The sequence below is a fragment of the Ischnura elegans genome, chromosome 10 (assembly GCF_921293095.1).
Source record: "Ischnura elegans chromosome 10, ioIscEleg1.1, whole genome shotgun sequence".
Classification (NCBI taxonomy): Eukaryota; Metazoa; Arthropoda; class Insecta; order Odonata; family Coenagrionidae; genus Ischnura; species Ischnura elegans.
Window position 1 is genome coordinate 89,214,886 of NC_060255.1, and position 19,522 is coordinate 89,234,407.

General features: G+C 35.6%; 1 protein-coding gene across 1 annotated transcript in view; it reads left to right on the plus strand.

The window, feature by feature from the left end:
• The window catches only part of LOC124166474 (hemicentin-1-like), a 74,759-nt gene that overhangs the window by 22,821 nt on the left and 32,416 nt on the right, over positions 1-19,522 (plus strand). Inside the window, exon 3 of the mRNA XM_046544003.1 lies at positions 11,050-11,260. Coding sequence (XP_046399959.1) covers positions 11,050-11,260 — 211 coding nt within the window. The remainder of the gene's footprint in view (positions 1-11,049; positions 11,261-19,522) is intronic.

Sequence of the window (19,522 nt, forward strand, 5' to 3'; positions counted from 1 at the left end):
TCAGGCCTCAACAATGGAAAATAATCCCAGAAAAATTTAAACACTGTTTTTAGTTTTTTAACCATATCTTCAGTTTTTATGTGTAAAAAATCGTTTTCTTGATTCTAAATTCTGTATATTATTATGGTCTACCATCCTGATTTTTTCAAAATTTTTGAACCGAAAACTAAACTTTTACATAGGTTTGAAATTTTCAAAATTAAATTAAAAATTTTAGGAAACAATAGACACACCGAAAAAAATATATGTTGTTACCCCTTTCTTAAAGTATAATCATAATTGTTTTTTAATTTGTGGAACAGGGTCAAAAACACGAATAACTGCTCTCTACCATTTCCATCTATGTATTCCAGGAGGATATTTGTTTTGATTGCTGAGAGCAACGATTGTTGATCAGTTTCTAATATTATTGATTAAGAATAAACATTAAACAATGCCCATCACACTTAGACTAATTGTAATTATTGTTTATAACCATACTGTTAAGCTTTAACCTTCCGTTGGGCGCAATGGATCTGACAGGCTCATCGCAAGTGTTTTTTCACTTCTCCATGCCAATAGGCGGCAAAGAACCCTTTATTCTCATAGTTGCTGTATGTTTTAGCACGCTATATGTAGCCTTACGCTTTTCGCATTTATGCCAACAGATCAGTGGCGGATTATTAAGCATAATTGCTTCTAATTGAAGACTAATGATGGTTATTTTTTTAGCATAGCCTAGAGCAGAGTTTACCAGATGGAAAATCGTTTCATATATTTTAATAATGGAATAAGTTATTATTATGATTTTTCCATTTCAATTTTTTTCAAAATTATCGTTATCACCCGTCTACAATGCTGGAAATAATTTTGCTCTGGTATCCACTTTCTCGTTTCAGTTTAATGTTCCCAAATATATTATTTATCAATAACAAAAATATAAAATTACAAATACTAGGAATTATATTTAAAATTCTTTCGTACCGGTTATAATCTTTGATGGATTAATTTAAGCTGCCAAATGGATTTCAGTAGATAAATATTTCCACAGAAACGAAAAATCAAGAATCAAATTGTGATTGGAAATAATACTTTTATGTTTATTTACGTTTGTGTTCCCAATCAACATCCCGTTTGTCGTTTTTTATGAGAGTGGTCCGATGATGTCCAATATTATCCACATTCTGATTTCTTTTGAACCTCGATATGCATAAATAAATACAAGTAGATTCCCAAGCTTTCCATCGATATTAAACATTTATGCATAAGCTATCAAATTAATCTGCTAAATGAATTTTCATAAATATTTCTAAAATAAGGGAAGAGTCTTAAAGAAACGCTGCATTACTGACAAAAATTTTCTAATTTATTTTTTCATATTAGCATATTTTGTTTTTAACTCTTCAAAATAATTATTTTAGTGTCCACCTCTTCATTTCCCTTGTATTTCTCCTCTTGGCATTTGAGTATTATAATCCGTAAGAACCGCATCACGTTTAGCATCCTTCAATATTTGGCGGGTCAAAGTTAGGTCCCACCCAACTCTCCACCCTCTAGTCCATTATAAGCCACTTTGGCCTCGTATTATCTAGCGTCCCAATTATACCCCCTCCTTTTAATCTCCCCCAATCACCGTCATACACTCCAAGTTTCTTCTTTTTACCACCGTCTTCGTTTTCGCACATTAAGCAACCATTTTCGAATGCCTCAAATTTTGTTTTTTAACATAGCATAAAGGAGAAGATTCTTATTAGAAATCATTTCTAATTTTTAAGAGCCGGAATAAGTTATTTACACAATAAACTATACATGTACACAGTACACTACACAATCTTCTACAATTTAAAATCAAGGCTGTTGTGTGATATTCCACATAACCCAAAGAGCTTCGCCGCGTCAACGAATCTTTATGTAGTGGAATAGGTATTTTTTAATACCTGTTCTACTACATAAAGATTCGTTGCATACTACATAAACTTCGCACATAGGAGTAGAATAGGATATGAGAGTCGTTTATGTTTGAACAATAGTTTTGAGATGATCCACATTGACATTTTCGCGTTTCAATTTTTTTAAACCGCACTTCTTTTATTATTGTGTCTTTATTGTGAGATTAGCATAAAAATAGAATAGGAGACAATAATCTTCTTCATTTTTAAACGCATAAATAAAATAGTAATTGAAATTTGTTGGCAAACGAGTTTTCGTATATATTCAGTATAAGTATCTGGCGTACAGTCCTCCATATTTATTTTGAGTCACATTTTTTTGCCTCATTCTCTTATGAACACCTTCCTTTAAACTCAGCATTATTGGGAGGACTCATATTTGACCTCGCAATACCATGTTGGTACAGATAGGAAGATTAGGGATGCAAATAAATTGAGAGACATGTAATGGTCTTACTAATTGTAAGAGATTGCCATGTATCGCCGGATAGTGCGGACCTATCTTTCAGTTGCATGTTTTTTTCGTACCTTCTTTTTAAAAAAAATATGAACAGGAAAATGCTTATTCTGATGCCAACGAGATGCGGAAGCACTGCGGAACTTTTTTCCTAAAATGCGGAAAGAATTTTGGAATGGTAGCCTCAGTTTTGTTTTGATAGCATAATAAAAATTTGAATAGCCTACGCGGTGTTCTGAATAGAAAGGGGTCTTATGTAAATGCCGAAAGGTGAAAAGGTGACCGGTCGAATTGCGCGCAAGCATGCGAACTTTTAATTGCTGAAAACGGTCGTCATTTTTTTCAATTGGAGGAGGCATGCATTTTTTATGCAAAAAGTGCTTTGGTGGACGTGTTTTTTAATACCAAGGTGGACGTTTATGCTTTGTTTAATTTATGATTTTCAAATTAGAGCCGGAGGATTTTAATATTTAAATCTAATTAAAATTTCGTCGCCTAATTTCATGGTGACTTTTTCTGAGTGTTCTTCGCATTGCGTGATGATTGTGTTTAACTAGCCTCAGAAAGTTAACATATGACCTGCGAAAATTTGCATGACTCGTATCATGCGCCACAGTTTAATAATGCACAGTGACGATGTAGGTAAATGGTCGTGAAATATTAATTGCTACACGATTTTTCGCTGTGAAACATAATAGTGTTTTAGTGCGTGTTTTAGTAATTTAAGTACCAATTAAATTAATTCATTATAATTGAGCTCACCAAGTATTGTCAAAAGGTTTTAGGAAAGAAATTATTTATCGTATTTCATGAGTCACCTATATTCTTCAAAGATACTATTTATGCTTTACTGTATTTTAGAGGATGAAATATTTATTTTGTAAATGGAGGTGATGGTAAATCACGAATTTTACTCGATAATATCAATTTTCAGATGATTTTACGAAATAAGTGCGTAGTAGAACCTATTGGAAAAAAATCTGTCCTACCATTATGTGTTAAAATGCATTTACTAATATTGGGAAACTTCGTGAAGTTGTAAAAATTTGTTATATCGCACGAAATGTTAATTGCTTATCAATTAGTTGTCATTTCCCGTGAGAAATTTATTCGGGCATGAGATAAAAACAATGCCATCATCTATTTCAACTTTGATCATTAATTAATTGAATCACATGTCTTTGTTATAAAAAACTTAATTGATTAATCAGATGATGGTAATTTAGCCTCGAACATTGTCAATTCCATTTTTATTACACTCAGGAGAAAATGAAGATTTTTAAGTAATCATAATGTTAAAGTCCTACCAAATTTCCTTATACTATTATATGCGTTATCCTGAATCGCAAAAGATACGAGTTTTGCAAATACAGGCATTACCAAAAAATGTTTCAGTTATTTTTGCATGATTCATTTATAATATTTCTTGAAACCTTGAATTAAATTCTTATCTTACACGACTGTTTCTGTTTCTGAGATATTCATAACTTTTTAATAGTTAAATTTACCGTTCCTTATCTCCGTATTGGTCTGACATTTTCCGTGAGAAGCCGAAAGCATTTAAAATACCGTATGATAAACACAATTAAATTAAGATTTGTTTTTTCTTGTCTTGTTTGTATGTCTTTGCTTGATTTTTTGCTACATTACGGTGTAATAGGCTGCAAAATTGCGTTATAAGTGACAGGTGTAACTCACTTACGTAATTTCCTTCGCACACCGTTTATCCCGAAGATTACTTCGGAGAAACACTAAATTTCCGTGTTGGCTCGTTGCATTGAAAATAAACAAACATTTTCGAGGCTTATGCTAACAATTTCTTGGCTTAAAACGAAAAAGCAGCTAAATCAATGATCATTCAATTTATACCGGAGAGAACAATTTATACTTGGGGGTTAAGGAAAAAAACTATTTTAATATCTTCATCCAAATGGGATTTTCCATCCATAATTTGGTCCAAACCTTTCTTTGCTTACAACTGCAGCTATGGCAGTGGTGAAGAGGCAAAAAAAATTGCTTATTGTTGAAAATATTTTATTGCTATAATGTCTTTAATTTTAATTGTAGTGGTCTTGACTCATTAAGGTACATATACAGTGATCTATATTTAACAACATTCAACTGTTTCGTTTTTGAAAGAGGTTTTTATTTATCACAGTAATTTTTAACAATTAGAGAGTTGGGAGAGTTTGATCAATTCAAAAAAAAAATATGGACAATATTTATGAATAAAACGTGACTCAAAATTTCTTCAGTCGGATTTTTAACGAAAGTAAATTTATCTATTAAAGGTAAATCTTATGGATTAATTATACCCATATTGTGTCTCCCCTTCCCATTCGTTCAATTATTGACCTTCGTTATGAGTGGACATTAATGGTTCATGGTAAAGAACATTCATTTTTCTTTTTGTCTAAGTTTGGGAAGTTTCCCCAAGCTTTTTGTTCAAATGTCGGCAAACAATATAGTATATTTTCGATCCAAACCCTGAAACTATGATTTTATGTCTCTCAGTGTTAGTATAGCGTCTCTTATATGCATCAAAGTTTCTCCGACGTTAGCGAGTCAGAGCCTATGCAGATGACAGTGGCGACATATCGTTCTTTATTCACTTCTATACCAATCTACTTCTGTTTGTAATCCTGACCTTTGTGATCCCGCAATCTTCGATTAATTGAACTATCGAACTTTTCTTATGTATCGAAGTTTCTCCGAAGTTAGCGCGTCAGAGCCTATGTAGATGATAGTGGCGATATATCTTCCTTTATTCACTGCTATACCAATCTTCTGTGCGTAATCCTGACTTTCTTGACCCTGCGACTTTCGATTAATCGAACTATTGAACTTTTATTATCTATCGAAGTTTCTCCGAAGTTAGCGAGTCGGAGCCTATGTAGATGACAGTGGCGACATATCGTCCTTTATTCACTGCTATATCAATCTAATTCAGTGCGTAATCCTGGCCTTCGTGATCCCGCGATCTTCGATTAATCGAACCATCGAACTTTTCTCATGTATCGAAGTTTCTCCGAAGTTAGCGAGTCAAAGCCTGCTCCTCTCTTCATTCCGCATGGGTCGAATATTGAGTTGCACTTAAAGGCGGGGCCGGAAATCGACTATTCCTCCCGGGGCGGTCCACAAATCTCCCCTTCCCTCCACTTAGGGTCCGATTTCTTTCGTGCGCCCCTCATCTCCCTGGCTCAGCACACACAGAAACCCCTTCAAGATAGCTCTCACTCAACGCCCATCAGCAAATCCACATTAGTCAGCGTGTGTGCCTTTGCTGGATGATGAGAGTGGTTTATATGTATGGCAGTGTGCACATAGAGGGCCTCTCCTCATAATTCATCCCGTGTTTACTCGATACTCCTCCCGTCCGTGTTTTGATTGATCTGGAGTCGACCGGCCCATGACAGGACAGTACCACTCCTCGCCCCTTCGCCTCTCGTGCGGGGAACCCTCTGTGTGCTCTCCCTCTCTTTATCTCCTCCCTTTCTTCTCACGTTCTCCATCCTTTTTCTCCTTTCCCATCTTCCTCTGCTGACACATCTCCGAATTGTTGGGATGGTGAGGGGCTTGGGTCTTCCATGGCTGGAAAAGGGATAAAGCGTTTTACTTCAGGCACAGAGAACGAATACAAGTAGAGGAAAAAATGAGGATTTAGCTTCCTATTCTGTTAACTGCGTTATAAATTTAAGTAGATTTATTAATTTTAAGTTGCTGGTAGTTTTCCCCGACTGGTTTTACTTTAAGTCCGGTTTCAACACATTTTGTATTCTCCTGAAGATAATTAAGTAAGTTAAAAATTTAAGTATTTCTCACTTGACGTACTTAATGACTTTACTCACGATTAATAAACATACTTGCAGTTTACTAAATTATATATATCTTAGAGGTCCACCAGATTTAGTCTGAAATAGCTCTCGATATTCGTTTTCAAATTCAAACAATGGCAGTCGATTAGGCTACAATTGCATTTTGTCGAACAGTTTGAGATGAGTTTCTTAGGAATAGTCAGTATTTTTCATTCCTCAAACCTTCGATTTATACGTGACAAACATCTCGATTAAAAATTTATGTCCCAAAATCAACCCATGCAAGTAAGGACACAGGTTTGAAGCCGGCGGGTACACGTGACCTTACTATATTTCTACTTCAGCGTTCGTCCATTTAGCTGTGAGACAGAGAAAGGTACTGTCAATAAATACAAACGAGGACATTGATATGAGGTTTCGCAGACTTACTTAGTGATATTTTACTTTTATTTACTACAGAATTCTTAAATAAATGCATTGCTAGTCCTGAATTCCAGATATATTTCGTTCTGTAAAGTGATTCAAGTCAAGTGGATCTACGTATAACATAGAATAAAGATAGCATGGAATACAATAATAAAAATATAAACATATAAAGTAACATTATCTGCCAATGAATCTGACTGACAAATTACCACTTTTACTGATGATATATGAGACGCATGATCAACAAAATGAAGCCTGAAAACACACCCATGTATACACAATGGTTCAACATTTGACATCCTCCGGAACAATTTAAAATTACTTTGTACTTTCAATGATTCGGCCATTACCCTGGGACCAAAACACAATTAGCCTTGGAAGATTTTACTCCACATTTACATGAAAAAGTCGCAATTTATATTATATTGCACTTTATGATGTTTCACTGTCCCTTTAGATATTATTACACGCAATGGATGCAATGCTTATTTCATTCTCGGTGACAATGCTACACTAATTTAGAACTTTTCGTGACCTCGAAATAAGTAAATTAATAAATTAAAAATTTACATTCTCATTAAAAGAGGCCAATTTATGGTAATATTGTCTTGTGTATCGTCTCACTACCTCTACAGATATTTTTACTCAATGAATGCAAAGCTTATTTCATACTCGGCGTCAATGCTACGCTAATTTTGAATGATTACACCATTCAGCGCATTTTGCCCTTTCTCACATCTCCACTCCATGCTATCAGAGATATGACTGTGGATTTGCTGGAGAAACAGGTCGTGAACCGAGATTCCATTCTCTCCCAACTTCCTCCCCATACGCCACCATTGTTTTGACTGCTCACGTCAAGGTGATTAATATCGCGTTGATAAAGTTTCCGAATGCCGCTAATGTTTGAGATCGCTCGATACAGTAGAATTCCTCTGAGACGCAAAAGACCTGGATACCCCTGAGCCCCTTAAAAACCTTATATTTTTTTTTCTTTATGAAACAAATACCCCTAGGCGTGGGTTAAGGTATTAGCGGTAATTACACCGGGTTGAATCGCACTCGCCTTTATTTCCAGTTTTGCTTTTTTCAATTACGTTTATGGTGCATTTTTCGCCTCGGTTTGTTTTCCTTCCGATAGGTGGGGAAGGAGATGACGTAGCCATTTACTGAATGAGTTTATTGGACAACTTTCAATTAATCTTTTTGTTGAAAAAATAATTCATAATCTTTCGAATGGTTGTTGTAACTGTTCGGTGAATAATTTCTCTTGCCCTTATAGCAATGAAATTGATGTGATTTTCGGATATTTTTTTGGTTTTTTTTACACGTAATTTATTTTAAGATTCCATGATTTTATGAGCTATCTTCTTTTTATGCGGCATTTGTGTAGTGCATACATTTACTATTCCTAATTCGATGTAAACTTGCTTGTGCGGTTGATTTCTCCTGGGAATTCGAGTGTTCAAAAGACGCTAACTTCTCGAAACGAAAGGATGAACTTAGTGGCACATATTTATTTATCTGCTGTCTATGAGCGTTTGGTCTTCATCCTTTCCTTCAATATATTCATCAATTCGTTGGAGTCTGGATTTTACATGCCACGAAATGGCCTTTAAACATTTTGCATCAATTGATTACAATTCAATGATTAAGTACTTTCAAATATATAAAAATGTGGTAAATATTAGTATTAATGGAAATAAAACCCTTGTGGGTAGGTATATGCTACTATATTATCAATTAGGCTTTAAGAGAAATTCAGGTGGCAGTGTTACTTATTTCTTTCGATAGGTATATCATCTCAGATATCCGCTCCTGTCAAATCATATTTTGTTCTCACTCACACGTATTCACTTTTTGAATAAATTTTCATTGCTTTAGTGGTATGAATGCAAACAAAGAAAAAACTACGAAAAAAGAAACTTAACGGGAGAGAGGTGGATGAAATTATACTAAAATTCAGATTACGACTGCTAATTAAATGCTGTGAGTGAAATGTGGTATGCACGAAGCCATTTTCATTACCTACTGGAGTCGATAAAGATCAAACTTGCATGTAGAGTGTAGTCGCGAGTAAAAAAATCTCGCGTGAGAAGGTAAAATTGAGATGGAACTCAACAAGCTGAATTTTTCTGAAGCGGACGCTTTTCAAAGGAATTATTTAAGTTTAACCAAAACAACTTTTTTGCTGAAATATTTAGGAGTAAACTTTTTTTTTTCAGCGAAACAAAATTTGAATTAGAAAGTTTTCGGCGTGCATTTGCGTGGGATATATGGACAAATTAACTGTTCAAAAATGAGCATGGGAAACTTTGTAATTAAAAAGTTATCCTTTAATTATTAGCTAGCTCAACCTGGTCCTCTTGCATCAATAATTCAGTTTTTCCCTTCCATTCAAAGACGACTCACATTGTGTCCTGTTGTTGACACGCAAGCCACATTTGCTTTAGAGGGACCACTGATGAAAGTCAACAAAGCACTGGCAAAATATATACTCTAGGGTAGGGATGCCAAGGATAAGAGAACTCGTAATTCCGTAGTGGTTTTTGTCCATTCATCTTTAAAGAGGCGGAATAATGAAATACCATGGCAAGGCATGACAAAAATTTGAACAAAACGCATGCATTATGAAACAAAATCGGAAACAGCAGTTTTGTTTTGCTTTCCGTCGTAGCGCAGATGTTTAGATGCATAAGCGATGGAATTGCTGAAATGTGACTTTCTTTTATTTATCTTTGTATTAGCATAAACACACGCATGGGAAATTGGAACTCATATCACTCAGTTATCTCGTTATTTTAGATTTATTCCGATGAAATTGTTTTTTTATACTAAATAAATGTATCTAAACAATTTATAACGCATGAAAGGTCGTGCATGAAAGGTGGGAGTGAAAAATGAGCATAAAATGCGTTACGACGCGTTACATGTTTCCGCTGATACACCGGGTTTCGGGTTAAATTTTTTTTTCTCTTTTTGAAGATGCTATTTGTTGTATGAATTTCGTATCACTTTATAGATGTGCGCAAATAACGGGCTCAAGTCAATAGTTGATTTTCTAATTATCGAATACTGGTAAAATTACGAGAATGTTCATAAAAGTCAAAGAACATGGATGTCGTAGCGGTTTTGCAATGTTTTGGAAATCTAGTGATCCATCTTTTGATTCCTAGTATTGGTAAATTAATTTTTATGCCAATTCATTGGATTTCACCGTTTTTCCGCGGCTTGGTTAAAATGATCGAACTTTACTCTTCTTCGCTCTCAAGGTGATTTCGCTTTGAGGCACTAATGATTGTACAATGTTCCTCCAAATTAGGTGTCAATGCGTGGTAATAACTCGTGATCATGATATTTACTTTTACTTATCATCGAAATATTTAATCAAACGCACTTTAAGTCTCAACGATTTTCAGTATCTTCAGATACATTTTCGAATTCAATGCTGTTGTTTTAACTTCATGTTTGTCTTACTCCAACATGTATGTCTCAAAAAATCAATTTAAAAGTTTAAATGAGCCTGAAAATTCTCAAACGAATATAATGAAATGAAGTAGACTATTAATTAATGGAATATTAGCATATTTTTATTGTAGGTGAGGGTGGGGTCGTGGTCGTAGGGAAAGATAAATGGGAAGTCAACTTCGATTTCTTTCATAATATCTCAGAAAGAAGTGATTTTGAGCTTGGCAGACGACCGAGTTCTTTGCCACTGAGTTATTATAATTTAGAATACATTGTTTAAAGATTATTCAAATGTATAAAAATCTTGGCCTTGAAATCAGCAATGACAAAATATATGTACATGAGGCGATTGCTGCGCAATTTTATTCTAGGGAAAGAAAAACATAATAGAGCACTGTCAGGAGGATAAGTACCTAATTTGGAAACTAATTTAAGTTTACCGGGACTAGCCACGGTGGTAACTCTACGGAGACACTCGCAATACACAAATTTGGCGAAAAATTAACAGAGAAAAAACTCATTCGCCTTGACCGGAATCCGAATCCGGATCCTTCGATTTCCGGTAAAGGCGAATGAATTTTTCTCTGCGGATTTTTCGTACAATTTACGAACGCTTATTGCAGGAAGTAACACAATCAAAGGCTAATATCAGGATCCATGTGATAAAGGCAAAACGATGAATAAATAAGGCATAAGTAAGTCTACGTTTTAAGTAATCACTAGTTTTTTTATTAGCTCGAATCCCGGTCAAAGCGAATGTTTTTTTTACTGTTGAATTTTCGCACAAATTGTGCATTTCGGGTGACTCTCAAATTAACACCTTGGCTATTCCCAGCATACTTAAATTAATCACGAGTTCTTTTCTCTAAGACCTGCTTGGAGTACTTCGTGTACTTTTGTATTTCTTCGCCCGTTATTATCTTGAGCTAATCAATACTGATGTTTTTTTCCCTAGGTATCTTGGATCAGGCGGCGGGATGCCCATATCCTCACCGTGGACCGGTACACCTTCATTGCGGACGAGCGGTTCCAAGCGTTCCACGTGGAGGCGACAGACACGTGGACGCTGCAAGTGAAGTACGTCCAGGCAAGAGACGCCGGTCAATACGAGTGCCAAGTGAGCACGGAGCCAAAGATGAGCCACTTCGTCACCCTCAACGTAGTCGGTAAGTGTCCTTGTCACTACAAATTCAATAATCGATTCATTTACTATCGAACACTTGCGAACTTAAAAGAATTTTCGTAAGAGTCAAACAACTTGGACGCTGTGGTGGTCTTTGCAGTGGTTCGGAAATCTGTTGGCCCGTGCTTTGATTATTTATTTGGTGTACCATGGCCGGAGTATTAGAAAATTAATTGCTATTGAAATTTTGTGGATTTTGCCATCTTTCCGCGACTTACCTGAAATTATCCGACTTGACTCTTCTCCACACTATTGATGATTTCGCTTCATTGCACTAATGCTTGAATAATATTCATCAAAATTGGGTTCCAAAATCGTATAAATATCTCATCATAATGATAATAACTTTTACTTTTCTTCGGAATTCCAAATCAATTGCACTCTAATTTTCGACGATTTGCAGTATATTCAGTTATATTATACAATTCAATACTGTTCAGTAATATATTTTTTCACTTCGTTTTTATCTAATGCCAGGAGGTAGATTTGAAAAAATTATGTAAAACATTTTAATAAGTATTTACCCACGGAGGTAATGAAATTAAATGGGCAATTTATTAATTAAATATTAGTCGCTAAGTGTTCTTGCCGTCGGAAAGTCAGTTTTCGATTTTCTAAATATCGAATACTTGCAAACTTACGAGAATTTTCATGAGAGAAAGAACGTGAATGCCGTTGTTGTTTTTGCAGTGGTTCGGAAATCTTGTTATCCATGCTTTGATTCCTAATATTAGAGAATTAATGGTTATGGGAACTTTGTGAATTTCACCAACATTCCACGGCTTGTATTAAATGATCCAACTTTGCTCTTCTCCGCTCTATGGTTGTTTCGCTTTGTGGCACTAACGCTTATATAATGTTCCACTAAATTATATGCCCATTCAATATTTCAAAATCCTATCAAAATTTACAACTGTTCCCTCACGATTAAAAATTAAGTTTTCAAGAATTATCAATAGAAAAGCTAAGCAAATAAGGTTTCATTAACGTTAAACATGGCAAATGAAACACTTTGTACTTTCCATTCATTTTCATAACTACCCCGATTGATTCCAGCGACTATACTTCACTCAATTCCTGGAATAAATAGAGATGTGCATGATTCCATTAACTGAATTAAGTTGCTTACCGTCGTTCACCTGAAAGTCACCGCGAAACTTTTTTTTCTGTTGGGCACATATTGGCTGACGATTTTTAGTCGTATTTGACAGCCAAATTGGGCCATTTCTGACTAATGGAAGATGCCCGAGTGGTCACCGAACGCCCCTTAGGCCAGTTTGAAACGAGGCTCGCATTTTCCGCTTACCACGCACGTGTGCGGCTATTCCGTCTATGCCCACGAATCAATTTTCAAAGTTGATGATGGGCCTGATCTAATTAATTGCGGTCACTTCGTAAATTGATTGCCCTCAGTCCCGGAATGATCGTCTCCGAAAACATCTTGATTTCGTGGAAACCTTATAACCTTCTGGCCTATAATTCTCTTGAAAAATACCTTCCTATATAACCTTCTGCCTCAAAAAATTACTCAGAATCTATAAATTTTCATTAGTGTCCTTAACAGGCAAGTGCGCCGGCAGATTTAAATTCGATGATTACGAAGTCCGAGGGTATATTTTGCGTCGCGCGCCGATATCCTCGCCCAAGGTCCTCAAGGTGCTTATTAGATCTTTAGACAATTTGTTCTACTAAATTACTACAAATCATTTTGAAAATATAATTAAAACATGATGGAGATTAGGCACCACGGTACTAAAAAAACAGAGTTAGATCTATCATATAAAGTTCTCTTGACGAGAAGGAAAATAAAGAAGCAGCTGCATTGTACGATTAAAAACAGAACATTGCATCTTTGACTTTTATAATGACAAGAAACAGCATTTTTTCAAACCATATTACAAGATCAAGAAATAAACGTAAATTACAAGAGGTTATGAGCCAAACTATTAATATGGGAATTAAATTTACAAAGCATGAATAAATCACCTCACTTTGCGGTTCAATATTTAGAAATTGTCACAAACGATTAAAAATTAAGTTTTAAAGAATTGAGAATAGCAAAAATTAGAGAATATCGAGCATGCAATAAATAATCCAGTACTAAGTTATTTTCCGGTGTCTGCAGCGAACACTTCTAGTTGTTATCATGCCTTTCTTGCTATTTTCTTTCTTTGGTGTAGAATGCCCGCATTTTTTGTGAAGTTCTCCAACTCAAGTTTGTATCACTTATACTGATTTGTAATTAGTTAGGACAGAGCTTACTCTCTAGGCAACGTTCACAAGCATTTTATATATTCTGCACCTTGGAAAGAATTTACGTATTTTGGTGTTCAGATTTTGATAATCGAGTATGATGCTGGTCGGGAAACTAATTTACGTTTTCAGAGAGGTGATATTTTCTTTAATTTTTGTGGTTGGCTTTGTTGTAAATTATTTGAACACACTCGATAGATTCCTTTCTCTGTAAACATGTAAATAGCCCCTATCGTATAGCCCCTAGCCTCTATATCCTATAACGTTTTTAGTGAATTTTTACCCCTAAAATTGCTATTTATGGAGATTAATTAGTTGCCTTAACATATGTTTCCCTTTTTGTTACCGAGTTATGTCTTTTTCTTACAAATTGCCGAAGAAATATCTTGTGAGTTTCACTAGTCAGTGTCTCAAGCCGAGGGTTGGTTTCCATTGGAGTTTAGGGTGGATGTAAAGTGGATTTTGCTGTAAAGGCTTGAGTGTCTGGGTAGAGAAGTTTGTCTCTTCTCTTATTCCAATATTCATACCGTAAGGATATCTGCTTAGAAGCTTGTAAAAATTGTTTTTTTACACAATTATTAATATTCTCGTAAGGTCTTTAGAATGATTCAGGTTTTTATTGAGTGACTTTATTGATAAGACGTTATTTTTTGTAAATATCACTGCTACTGCGTGTATTTTACTCCCTCTCAAATTTTTCGTAGTCTAAACATTTTTTTCATATTTCCAGGGGTCGTAAATCGAAAATTATTGCTACTCCACAATTAAATTTGAGAGTTAATAAGAAAATTCAAATTGAAATTAGGATAAAATTACTAGAAAAAGTGTCATGTACTAAATTTCTGTGAAGACTTTCATAATTAAATACTCGAAATATATGTATATTGCCTCATTTTGCTGAGGAAAAACACCTATATGTTCGACGTGGTCGATTTGCATGGTATTAGAAAAAATAGATCATTTGTTAACAACTTGATATCTAACTTTTTACCCCAATTATTCATCTTCATTGTACTTAATTAAAGCTCATTGTAAATGTAATTGAACATGGCTTATCTCAATTGGAATCATCCAGCATTTTCTCTAAATATTCCTGTATTTCACCGAATTGAATACGCCTTTTTTATTTTTTATACGAAATGATTGCGTGACATTTGGAGTTGAAGTTTCAGAAAGGAAATGCCGTGTGATTTGACGGTTTCTCTTATAGCATGTTTCATTCAGTGGACAGTAATACTCCTCTTTGCATTTCTGTCAAATATTTCATGTTGTTTTCACCAACTGCTATTTTTTTCAAGCTGAGATAATTAAGATTCGATTCTCTAGCAACGGGCACAGGGCTTTGAGTTTTTCCATTCGTTTCTGGCCAAGTAATCTTCATTTCAAGTGTGCATTTTTTTAAATTCCCTTTTTCCTTCAACTCATATTTTCATATTTTTTTAACTGAATGCGCGAATATTTTTTTTTAATTCAAGCCCCTTAAAAAATATGAAAAAATTATCGACTACAAAAAATGCATTTCAAATATTGGCAATCGCTCCGTAGTTAACCATGTAGTCCATATGTTCCAAGAAGATGGAGTATAAATATTATCTTTTTTTACTCATATAATATATTTCAACAGAGTAATTGTTCTGAATTTCTGACGTTCTGAGGGGGTAGATCAAAATTTTAAATGCTAACTATAACACGCTGGAACAAATTATTATGCGTTTCTGAATGAGGTTTCTATTAAATAAAAGGAGATTCAATGATTAGCCTTATATAAAACAATGTGCAGATAGCGCAACTATGTAAGTAGTTTTATTCTTGACCACCTTGCTACCTTGCTCCTTCCTGCTGATTCCAAACACGAAATGTATGGGCCCTCTTTTTCAGAGCCGTACTTCAAATTCTATCTGTAGGTCACGTACATTGTCAAAGAAGCATCAATGGATGTGACTAATAAAACCTATTCGACGTATTTAATAATGCGTATAAATCAACCTATTTAGGCACTCTAGATACATAATAGTCGTTAGCTTTAGCAGATGCGCCAGGAGTATTATTTCTGTTTTGAAATTGGAGTTGCTTCGACCACAGTTAGGCCCTCTGGGATTATTCTACAACATCGTTTTATAAATTAGAGGCAAAGTGTTGCTTTAAAGGCTTTTAAAATCTTTGTTCACGCTGCATTGAAATCACAAGCATTCAACTTCAATTTTGTCAATGGAGGATTACTTTTAGGCTGGCAACTGCCACCACATGCTATTAACTCCAAATTACACTTACGGTTGTCACAATTATGAAGTCCAAAATACTCAGCGATTAAATTGATATATTGATCGTCTGGGCTCCATACTGTTTATTATTATTTCGCTCATTTACTGTAAGTTTGGTGCGGAAAATTTTTAATTAATGGATACCAACAATTTAAATTCATCATTTATCAATAGGTAAAACGGTTAATTTATAAATAGAACTCTTCTGGGGGTGGTATATATTCGTAATTTAATTCCATTAGGTATTCATTTGTAAATAAATTCTAATTTCAATGTCCCTCATGGTTGAAAATTAAATATCAGATATTACTTTCGCAGTTAAATTAGTTTTGCTTTAGGTCATTGAACTTCAACCAGAATTCTATTAAGTTTCCTGAAATAATAATTTAAATTTATTATCGATAACTTTTAATGATAACTTCCGTGTTTCCTTTTGAATTTACATACCTCTATTTACGTACTTCCTGCTCTGAATCAAAATAAATAATATTCAGCCAATTCATTAATATTTAGCTTACCTAATATTCAGGCTAATTACTTTTTTATCTGGAGAAGTTAGTTACGAATCTCATTTAGAGATTTCTTGTACAGGGTAGTTATAGTACTTTCATTTCCTATAGTTCTTTATACTATGGTATTACTTCTAATTACAATGTTACCTATTTCCCGAGTTATGCCTTATTTTCGGTAGACAGCTTTAAAAGTAAAAAAGCTGTTTTCAATGGGTTTTCGCCCTGAATAACTGATTTAATACGTTATTTCACCGCTTGAGAATTTCTTAGCAGATTTGCCGCCATGTGTAGCATCGTATTTTATATAAACTTTCAGAAGTATTGAAAGAAAAGTGTTAAAAATATTCTATTGTTACCTGATTTTATCAAAACCAAGTACAATGTTATCTCATTACTTTCATGAATGGAAGTTAAAAAAATCTTTTGAAATGAATTCAAGTAGTTAGATAATCTGTTTTGGAGAAATTTCGCAACATACGTTCGAATAATATCCCAGTTCAGAAGACAGCTCGTCTGCCTTTTAGTGCAAAGCGTGTACCGTGTGAAGAGCTTATCTTTTAGCCATATAACCGCTATACTCCCTGAATGAATTTCCTTTCGCAGAACTGGCACTTCTATGAGACTGATTCAGGTATTGTGTCTACGTGTGCTACTAGCATGGAATGATCTATTTCACCACTTCCTCCTTCGCAGGCACGGTAGGTAATACCTGAAGTAATTAAATTTACGAGAACCGTATGGAAATTTCCGAAAGCCGTCGAGGGCGAGCTCGAGGGAAGGCAATTGCGGTAGGTAATGTTGATCTTACTTCCCCCTTTCATGATTGTCAATTAGGCGCCCGCTATTTTGATTTCCTGACGTCCGCCCGGGTTGCAAGACGGATAAGGAAGCACAGCGCGTGGGTCGATTTGCCGTCAACATTTCCCAGACATATCCACGGGGATGAATTGAATTGCCACCACGATGAGAAGTCGGCCGTGATGCACCGTTCGCAAAGAAAAGGCCTTAAATTCGGATCAACAGAGCGGAGCTACACGTGGAAGGGATTTGAAATTCGCTGCAGCGTAGTATGGCTGGGTAAACTGTGCCTACATGTCAACGTTTCATTATTTCAGCGCCACATTCCATAGGACCTTGAGCAGAATGTAGTTCCTTAGAAATCAAAATTCTCCAGATTAACTGGTATTTTAATATGCATCGCTATCTGAGCCATTGAGTTCAAATTTCTTATGCATATCACCAAAACATTTATTGAAATATAGCGTGGTACCATATGATGCCACTATGAAGATAAAATGGTTCGTCCGTGTAAGTAATGAGGAAGTGATTTGAAGTTCGCTGCAGCGTAGTATGGCTGGGAAAACCGTGCCTACTTGTCAACGTGGCATTTCATTATGTCAGCGCTGCACACCATAGGACCTTGAGCAGAATGTAGTTCCTTAGAATCCGTTTTATTATTTCAGCGCCGCATTCCATAGGACCTTGAGCAGAATGTAGTTTCTTATAAATCAAAATTTTCCAGATTAACTGATATTTTAATATGCATCGATATCTGAGCCATTGAGTTCAAATTTCTTATGCCGATCACCCAAACATTTATTGAAATATATCTTGGTACCATATGATGCCGCTATGAAGATAAAATGGTTCGTCCGTGTAAGTAATGAGGAAGTGCTAAGAAGAGTGGGTGAAAAGAGAAGTCTTCTAAAAACCTTGAGCAAAAGACGGGACAACTCATTTGGACACATTATGAGACACGATGGCCTGATGAAAACAATCGTAGAAGGAGAAGTGGAAGGGAAGAGGGGCAGGGGACGGCCCCGAATGAGTAACGTAGGACAGGTTAAAAGAGGAGAAATACGACGCTATGAAAAGACTAGCGGATAGGAGAGAGGAACGGAGAGCTGAGTCAAATTAATCTTAGGATTTATAACTAACGATAATGAGGATTGACGAACGATGATAATGATGAGGCGTTTGAGGTCTCAAAACTTTTTCCTTGGGGAATATTCGGAAATTCACATACTACCGTCAAAAAACATCTTTTTACTCCGGATTTTTTTATCATTCAAGCGAAAAAAATCAAGTGTCAAAAATCAAAATCCGTCACGATTCTTAACATTTACGGTAACTGAATCTGTTGTAACTTGACATATTATGACCGGAACTGATTGGTGAAATATTCTACCAATCACAAATAAGACCCCGAATGATGCGTAAAATCGATTTCAGAGGACTTTTGTTGGTCACATGATGTCGATAGGCTTCATAGATGTATCTTCTTTGCCACTGCTTAAAATCCAGCGAAAATGATTTTTTTATCAGCTAACAATATTGTAATGTACTGAGCGTGGTGTAGTTTCCAGTCCTTCGATTTGTGTGAATTAGCATTTGCTCTTCCTCAATATTTAACTCCATAGTTACCCAATGTTAATTTTTGTTCACGAGGATGTTTGATGGAAAGAACTTTCTATTAGTTTTTTTCACAACAATATTTATATTATAGTCGTAATCTACATTTTCTTATGCTGAAGAGTTTGGCTCCCTACCCAGTTGGCCCTCGTTCGATTTCCGGCGGTTGCGGAGAATTTTTACTGGATACTCGATCCCTGATAGACTGCTCTGTGAAAAACACGGAAAGTGCAGCAGTCCATCCGTGGAATGGGACGTTGAACCGTGGTCCTCTTGGCGCCTTTCGTTAAGAGCAGGCTAACACCAGCACCGGGTTTCTTTCCAGCCTTTATTCCCCAACCATTCCCATGCCTCGGTCGCCTCCCACAAATACCATGCCGCCGTTTGCTTGGACCAGCATTCCCTTAGAGTTCGATGTTAAACATGATTTTCAGATGCAGTTTCCAAAAAATATTATGTGGAAAGCATAATTTTGTTTTCACCTTCAGCCATTACTGTCAATACTCAAGGCGATATGAGGCGATAATTGTTTTTAAATTTTTGGGAAGAGTTGAATTTTCATGAATATGACGTCCCCTTCATTTCTCGTTGGAAGCTCCATATTATCGCAGGGAAAAGCCGTACTCGTCAACGCGAGTTTTAATTCGTTTCACACTGCACGTCATAGAAGCGGAATGGATTAAGTGAATAGCTCGCCTAGAGTAGGTAGGCATGCATGTGTTTGAACCGGGTCATATGTGACTCGTGTGTTTTGTGTTCTGCGCTTTCCTCTTCCAGGAAAACAGCCAACAAAGCACCACCTTCCAG